We start from the raw sequence: 8,345 nt of genomic DNA, 5'->3' as shown, positions 1-8,345 counted from the left end.
GGGGCCTGCCGGGACCCCTTGGGGGCTGCTCTGCCTCTGCAACCCTTAAATACCAGGGTGCCCAGGGCTCCCCTGTCCAAGCCTCTTGCTCCTCTTGCACACTCACACCTCCAGCACCCAAAGCCAGACTTTCTTCTGCCCTTGGGTGGCCAATGGCACCCAGACTTGACATGACCAAAGCTGACTCCACCACCCTCTCCCCAAAACCCACCTTCCTCCCTGACCTGTGGCACCCACCTCGGTGAGCATCCCGCCTTGTCGAAGCCAGAAACTCAGGATCATACTTGACTCCCTGTCTCCCTTCCCTTCCTCCCTCATCTCAGGAATAATCAAATCTGGATTATTTTACCTCCTAAAGATGTCTTTCGTCTCCCTGTCTCTCTCCCCCAAGACTATTGCATTTATCTCCTAACTGGTTTCCTCCCTCTAGTCTCTCCTCTTTCCAGTGAATTCTCCAAAAGAATTCTAAAATGCAAATCTGACTACAATCACTAGTACCCTTCAAAGAATTCTCAAGTCTTAGCCCCTTCACCGACACCTAAGACCCTCCATCAGCTGGTCCCAACCTCCGCCGGCTTCCTCTCCTCTCCTCTGTGCTCCAGGAACAGCAAGCAGCTTCCGTTCTAGCCTCCAGACCTTGGACCAGTCAGTGCCCCCTGCCAGGAATAGCCCTTGCCTGGCTGACTCCTCCTCACAACTTCAGCATCACCTCCTCCAGTAAGCCATCCCTGACTCTCCCTGCCCCCAGGGTCCTTGGTGCATCCATAACAGGGATCTGTTATTCCACTCACCACACTGAAAGGAAATCATCGATTTCCATGTCTCAGTTCCCCACTAGCCAGTGAGATGCTTGAGGGCAGGGACGGTGTCCTATTCATCTCTGTAGCCCAGCCCATGGCCCAGTGCCTGGCACCAAGGACAGGCTCGGCCAGTGGTTGACGGATGAATGCGGAGGGGAAGCTTGAAGGAAGTGAGAGCCAAGAATGGCCACGAGGGCAGTGAGGGCAAGCCTGGCAGGAGGTGCAGCCAGAGCCACTGTGTGGGAAGCAGAAACTCGAGAACTTCCCTTTATGGCACTCCCACGGCTGCCCGCAGCCATCGTGCCTGCGCTGTTAGCACATTTTGTCTCATTGAGTTCTTGAAACAACAGATCAGGAAACTGGCATCAGAGAACCAAAGCAACCTGCCCAAGGTCACAGGCCTGGAGTGGAATCCACGACTGTCTGATCTGAAAACCTGTGCTCTTTCTGCTGGGCCACACTGCTCTCCTGGGGTCAGGACCTTCTCGAGATGGACAAGGAGTGGGCCCAGCTACGCTTCTGCCGAGCTGAGCACTGGAACCAGCTGCCCACGCTCAGGCCGACAGCTTCTTCCTCCCAGCCGGACCAGAGGCTCAGAGGCCAGACAAGGATTTATCTGTTTCTTCCTTCCCTGGCTTTGGGGGTCTTTGACAAGACATGCATGCCCATGCTCCCCCCGGCCCCAACCACTAGGGAAGGGCTGCTGTATCCTGGTACCGCCCAGGGTGCCTGGGGAACGCAGGGGGTTCTGTGATGCTGTCTGGGTTCTGCAGAATCTGTCTCCCTCATCGCACTTGGCCCAGGCTGATATTAAGATTCATCTGCATTCCCCGTGCACCCGCCTGGCAGATGGTGGGGGAGGAGGCTGGGTGCGTGCTGGGGGCTGCAGCCAGAGACCGAGCTGGGCCTCAAGGGCCACAGAGCAGAGTGCCCACCCATCGTGCCCCAAAGGCCCAGCCCAGGCTGGGGCTACTCTGAATGCTGGGGTGCCTCCTCACCCTCACAGCCTCCAAGGGCTGTTCGGACCTGACCTTTGCTTCTCCTAAGGACTAAAGGAGCCCCGACCTTCCAGGAAGGAAATGTGGATGCGAGTGGAGGGGATGGAGGATGGGTCCCCACCTTTCGGAATCTCAGATCAGAGTCTTGTTCGTCCTCCTTGCCTGGGAGGTCTGCAGAGACCAGAGAGAACCAGGGACCCGGCTGGGGTAGGAATCCAGTTCAGTGACTCCTGGGGTCACAGGGAGGGTAAGCAGTGAAGGATGGAGGTGTAGCTGCAGGGAGGGCTTGCCCACCTCACTCCCCAGCTTCTCAGGAGGCTCACCCCTGACCCCAGACCCAGAATCCACCCTGGCCTCTAGCTGCCTTTTCAGCCCAGGGCTCCAGTCAAGTTTCTTGTCACAGTGGTTGGATTCGGGGGTGGGGCTGGGGGAGTTGTCCCAGCCCCTCTGAGTAAAGTAGAAGAGAAGAACTGACATTACAACAAAAGGAGTACAGGCTAGACACCTAGAAGAACTTCCCTCAGCACAGAAGCAAATCTTGCAGAGACAAAGTGGACTTTGGGCTGTGGAGACAAGCTACATTATTGACGTTCTTTTTTGGCTGTTGGAATAGGTTTGGAAAAAATGATCTTACAAATTCCAGGTCTCCTGGGGTTGACGGCAAGGCTGCGGATGCCCGCTACGGGGAAACAGACCCCCTGCCAGAGGGGTTAGAAAAGGTGGTGTCCCCATCCCCGGGCCACCACCGGCTCCCTTCCTTGCCAAGAGTTACTCCGCCCCCGCATCCTGCCCCTTCGTCCTGGGTCCCCCGGCTGCGGGCCGGCAGGGGAGGAGTTAACTCCGGAGGTACCGGCTGGGCTCACTGTACCTGCCGCCGCCGTCGCCGCCGCCGCCGCGGGTGGGAGGGACGAGGAAGCGGGAGCCGCCTGGGCGCCAGAAGCGCTCCAGTCTGGCGGGGTGCTGCGCGGGGAGCGGCGGCCGGGGCTCGGCGCGGCCAGGGGCGTCCGCCAGGGGGCGCGCCGCGACGGGGCGGGAGGGGCCGTCTGGTGTGGGGAATTAGCACCAGGGACGAGCGCGCGCGCGGGTCCCCAGCACATCTGGGCGAGAGCGGCGCCGCTGGAACCGAGGGGGGCGCCGAGCGCAGATCGGCGGAGCGGCAAAGCCGCCGCGCAGCTGGGGCCCATCGAGGCGCTCGGGGCGCACATCTGGGACCTCGAGAGGGGGTCGCGCCGCGCGCAGCTGGACCGGGGGAGGGGGCGGCGGCTGCACTGCTGGACCGAAGGGGGCGGGGTCGGTCCTGGGCGGCTGGCAGAGGGGAGGGCCGCGAGTCGCCGGGGACCGGAGCATGGGACGGCGCGCCTGAAAAAGCAGGGGTGAGGAAGGGGCCTGGGACCCCACAAGGAAAAGAGGAGAGAGAGGGGCCCAAGAGCAAAGGAGGAAGATGCAACTGACCCGCTGCTGCTTCGTGTTCCTAGTGCAGGGCAGCCTCTATCTGGTGAGTGGTCTGGGGAGCTGCGCGGAGGGGCGGGGGCCCCGAGGATTGCGGGAGAGCGCGGGAAGCTTCCGAGCCCGGAAACTTTCTCCCTTCCCCCCCACATCGCCAGGATGGAGGGGAAGCCTGGAGGCTTGGGGAGAGGGCGGGTCCGAGGCCGGAGACTGTACAGAAAGGGTTAATAGGGGCGGGGAGAGGGTGCTTGGCTGGCCCACCCACTCGGCTGGAGTGGCGGGAGGTGCGACCAGCACTAGGGAAAAGGCCGGCAGCTGGGTCGCCAAGGGTTATTCGACCCCTTCCCGGCGCCCCGAGACGCGCAGAAGGGGAGTGGGGTGGGTTGTGGAGCAGACGACCTGCCAGGTCAGGGGGCGTGGGCTTTTCCCTGACCTCGGAGACCCGGAGGGCCCCGGGCTCTGGGGCCCCCAGCGCGCGGAGCCGGTGCAGGCGGGGGGCGGCCCCTGCGTCCCTCGCTCCCGCCGGCCCTCCCGCTCCCTCCCTCCTCGCCTGTTGTTTTCCTCTCCTCTCCCGACTGCGCGCAACCCAAGCCCCACAGGACCTGGGCAGGCGGCTCCCGCCCCGGGCGCTCGGCGGCTGAGTGGAGCGCCCAGAGCCCGCTCCCCGTGCGCTCGCTCGCGGCTTCCCGGCTGCCCAGGAATCCACCCCAGACCCCAGCCCGGGGCTCAATTCCCCTCCGACCTAGCGCCCGCCCCGCCCCCGCAATCCTGTCGAGGAGAAGCCTCAGCCCCACATCTGGATTTGCCCCTTTCTTCAAAACAATAATCCCCTTTGCCACTGTATGGACGAACCCCTCCCTTCTCGCATCTCCACTTGCAGCCCTTCTCCCCATCCTCCAGCCATTCAGCTGTGACCCCCAGGACCAAATACACACAGGTCTGCAGCCTTGAACCAAACCCCCAGGAGCCTCCCCTCCTGGCTGTCCCTCTACCCTACCCCTTGGGGCCTGGCAGGCGGGGCCACTGCATGTATCCATGGGCATGGCCAGGGCCAGAACAGGGGGCATGAAAACCCCAAACCTCTTTGGAACTCTCTAGACCCCAGGTATCCTCCACCTTCACCCCAGGGTCACCAGCAAATCCAGATGCTGCCCAGCTGTGAGCTGGTGCCCCTGGTGCTGGTAACACAGACGCATAGGCTGAGTACTCTCTTCAAAGACTGAGCAAACGCACGCCAGCCAGCTGCCCTCAGGAAACCTTGTCCACTCCCGATGCCCTCCAGAGCTGTCCTGTGTTTGAGCTCTGTCAGCCTGTCCCTCTGGCCCTCCTCACAGCAACTCCAGGAAGCCTCCCAAGGTGTCGCCTGTCACCAGAGCTGATCTCGCCAAGGCTGGCCAAGAGCCTCGGCAGAGCTTTCCAGGAGATTCCGGGTGGGGTTGGGGCTTGGATAAAACCCCTAGAAAAGGACACCTCTGGTCTGTGAGGCTGGGCATGTGTGGTGGAGTGGGAAGGCTGACCCTGTGTGACTTGACCTTGTGGCAATGTAAGCTTGAGTCCTGGTGTCCTCATCTGTGAAATGGGAATGATCAGAACTCCTACCTCCTAGAGCAAGTGATGTCCTGGCATGTCATCATCCATGGTTCCCAGGGGAGGGTTTGGCTCCCCACACTCTGGCCTTCACTCCAGGTCTCGCCCAAGTCCTCCTGCCAAAATCTAAACTGTATTTGTGCTGGAGAGAGAATTTCACTGGGTTCCGTTTTCTTATTCCATTGTCTGTTGGTTTTGCCTCTGAAAATAGAAACTATCCTAGAGTAGGATGGTGTCTCACCCATCAGACTAGGAAATCCCATAAAGCAGGGGCTGTCCCTCTCCTGTCAAACTGGGGCTCTCCCAGCCTACGGATGGAGCTCTCCTATCTGACTTGGGGATCTTCGAGGGCAGAGACCAGGCCTCCCCCATCAGCCTGGGACTTTCCCAGAGGCAGGGACTCTACCTCTCCTGTAAGATGGGAGCTCTGTCAGCACAGGGATATGCTTTTCTGCCATCAGATGGGGACCTTCCCAAGATCAGGCTGACAACTCCTTAGGGGTAGGGGCCGTGTATCTCTGCCACGGTCCCGTAGAGAGAATTCTCGACCAGCCTTCCAGACTTTGCATACTGGCAAGAGGCAGGACAGTGGGGAGAGAAGTAGGGGTGACCTGAGTGTCAAAACACGAGATGGGACCACAACACAAGCCAGATTGCACATCTACCTCCCAGCTGTAAGTGGGCAATGTGCAGGGGCCCCTCAGTCTGAAGTCAGTGAAAGGGACAGGCAGAGAAACAATGTGGGTGGTGAGAAGTGGGGAACCAGAGCTCCTGGGTGCCCTGGGGACAGGGCTCTCACTCTCCTCCCAACTCCCTCCACAGGTCATCTGTGGCCAGGATGATGGTCCCCCAGGCTCAGAGGACCCTGAGCACGATGACCATGAGAGCCAGCCCCGGCCCCGGATGCCTCGGAAGCGGGGCCATATCTCACCTAGGTCCCGCCCCATGGCCAACTCCACTCTCCTAGGGCTGCTGGCTCCCCCTGGGGAGGCATGGGGGGTCCTTGGGCAGCCCCTCAACCGCCCAAACCACAGCCCCCCACCCTCGGCCAAGGTGAAGAAAATCTTTGGCTGGGGCGACTTCTACTCCAACATCAAGACGGTGGCGCTGAACCTGCTCGTCACAGGGAAGATCGTGGACCACGGCAACGGAACCTTCAGTGTCCACTTCCGGCACAATGCCACGGGCCAGGGCAACATCTCCATCAGCCTCGTGCCCCCCAGTAAAGCTGTAGAGTTCCACCAGGAGCAGCAGATCTTCATCGAAGCCAAGGCCTCCAAAATCTTCAACTGCCGCATGGAGTGGGAGAAGGTGGAACGGGGCCGCCGGACCTCGCTCTGCACCCACGACCCAGCCAAGACCTGCTCCCGAGACCACGCTCAGAGCTCAGCCACCTGGAGCTGCTCTCAGCCCTTCAAAGTTGTCTGTGTCTACATCGCCTTCTACAGCACAGACTATAGGCTGGTCCAGAAGGTGTGCCCAGATTACAACTACCACAGTGATACCCCCTACTACCCCTCTGGGTGACCCTGGGCAGGCCACAGAGGCCAGGCCAGGGCTGGAAGGACAGGTCTGCCCACGAAGGAGGCCATCTGTCTGGACACTGGGCAGGGAAGGGGATGGGCCTCAGGCAGGGATGGGGGTGGAGAGGAGGAGATGCCAAGTGGGGCCAAGGCCAAGTCTCAAGTGGCGGGGAAGGGGTCCCACATGCTGGCCCCAACCTGAGGTTGTTGAGTGGCTAAGACACAGGAGAAGTGGAGGAGGGGAGGAGTGAGTTCTCAGCGCAGCCTCACAGGGTTCCCCACTGAGCAACAGGCGGATGTTGGGTCCAGGATGCCCCTGGGGCAGGCAGACCAGTGGGGCCCCAATAAAGTCATGGAGAGGGTCCTAAAACCTTGGCTCCCTCCCTGCCATCCTGAGGAAGGACAGCAACAAGGAGAGGGGTATTTCATCAGCGTGGCCACCAAGTAGGCAATGAAGAATGGCTGAGATGGGGCTTCCTAGGAGCCAGCCCTGGGGGGCCGGGGCAGGAGGAACTCTCCAGCCCCATCCAGTGGGCAGCCCTAAGCCCCTTGTCCTGGACTGTGACTGAGCTTGGCTTGAGGCTGAAGTGGTGACCTTTGGAGTCTGATGTCTTGACAAATAGACCATCTGCCCCCAGCCCGGCCACCCCTTTCCAAAATCCCCTCTCCTTCCATTGCTCCCCACCCCTACCCACCCTCGTGCTGACGGGACGCCCATCCTTAACCTGAGACAGAGGGCGATCGTGGTTCTCCCAGCACCAAGGCCACAGGTGGAAGCCCACCCGTGCACTGTGTGTCCCTCCTCCACCCCACCCCTGCTGGCTCCTTGAGAGTGTCCTTGTCCAGCGAGCAATCCTTCAATAGCCAGCCTTGCCTGTCAGACTGGGGCTCACCCAGATGGAGATGGTACCTCCCCTCTTGGCCCATGGGGCCATCAGCAGCTTGGGGCTGGACTGTGGAGCGTGTGCTGGACCTGTTCCATAGTGTCTGTCCATGGGGGGGAGGGGAGGGAAGTCTTGTGAAATCACCTGATTGTCAACTTCTGTGTGCGGAATCTTGTTCCTGGAGCAGGAAATAAAGCTTTCCTGAGGCATTGGATTCCGAGTTGTCCAGGGGGGAACGGCCCCGGGTACCTCATGGTCCAGCCAGCATTTCTCAGATGGCAACAAGACATTTCCTGGAGACCAGAGCTGCAGGGCTCCAGCAGCTGTCGGAGCTGGTGCTCACCAAAGGCTTCAGGGCTTCCATCTCCGGCCCCCTTTCCAAGCTATGGGGAAAGCTGAATGAACACAGCGCCTGGTGCTGGCAGGAGGTGGGGCTGGCATCTGCAAAGCAGCTCAGGAGGAAGAGCTGGTAGGTGGGATGGGTCACATAAGGGTGTTCCTTGTTGCCTCCCTGGATTGCCATCTGGGTGGGCCTAGCAGGGGTCCTAGCTCTGTCAGTATTTTGCTCTGTGGTCTTGGGCAAGTCCATTCTCCTCTCTGGGTCTCTTTCTGTTCCTTTTTCTGTATAAAACGAGGAGCTCACCCAGCCCAGAGGTTCTCAAATGTGAGTGGGCATCTGAATTACCAACAGGGTTCATTGACACACAGATTTCTGGGTCCCACCCCATAGTTTCTAACTCGGTAGTTTTGGGGTGAGGCCTAAAGAATTTGCCTTTCTAACACATGCCCAGGTAGACGCTGATGGTCCTGGGCCAGGGACCACACTTTGGGGACTGCTCAAATGACCTCTAAGTTAGTCTCTGGCTCTGGCTCCCCGGGATGAGGAGACCCCTCTGATGCTCTCTCCCGATCCTGGTTTCCATCTGCTTCTCCTGGGGAGGTCTCCTGGGAAGGGTCCCAGCAGACAATCAGGGGTGTCGAGTTTTCAATCTGATGACATGCTAGTGGGGGAACAGGCGAGGGTGGGGTGGGGACAGAAGGGGGGTTGAAAGTAGCCATTCCCTGCCCCAGCCAATAGGAGGGCCTCGGAACAGATGGCTGCTGGTG

The 8,345-nt window shown here is 60.2% G+C and overlaps 1 protein-coding gene across 1 annotated transcript; it reads left to right on the top strand.

The window, feature by feature from the left end:
* Positions 1-2,829: 2,829 nt before the first annotated feature.
* NXPH3 (neurexophilin 3) lies at positions 2,830-7,451 on the top strand. Its single transcript, XM_014833940.3, has 2 exons — positions 2,830-3,293; positions 5,654-7,451. The coding sequence occupies exons 1-2, from the start codon at positions 3,240-3,242 to the stop codon at positions 6,356-6,358; spliced, it is 759 nt and encodes a 252-aa protein (XP_014689426.1). The 5' UTR covers positions 2,830-3,239; the 3' UTR covers positions 6,359-7,451.
* The last annotated feature ends 894 nt before the right edge of the window (positions 7,452-8,345 follow it).

Source organism: Equus asinus, chromosome 13, assembly GCF_041296235.1.
Source record: "Equus asinus isolate D_3611 breed Donkey chromosome 13, EquAss-T2T_v2, whole genome shotgun sequence".
NCBI classification, from domain to species: Eukaryota; Metazoa; Chordata; class Mammalia; order Perissodactyla; family Equidae; genus Equus; species Equus asinus.
This window is presented reverse-complemented; position numbering and strand designations above follow the sequence as displayed.

What these genes read in the sequence shown, in the direction of transcription:
- NXPH3 (XM_014833940.3), top strand. Translation starts at nt 3,240, where the DNA reads ATGCAACTGACCCGCTGCTGCTTCGTGTTCCTAGTGCAGGGCAGCCTC. An exon ending in TGCAGGGCAGCCTCTATCTG is followed by an intron (nt 3,294 to 5,653) that starts GTGAGTGGTCTG and finishes CTCCCTCCACAG; the next exon opens with GTCATCTGTGGCCAGGATGA.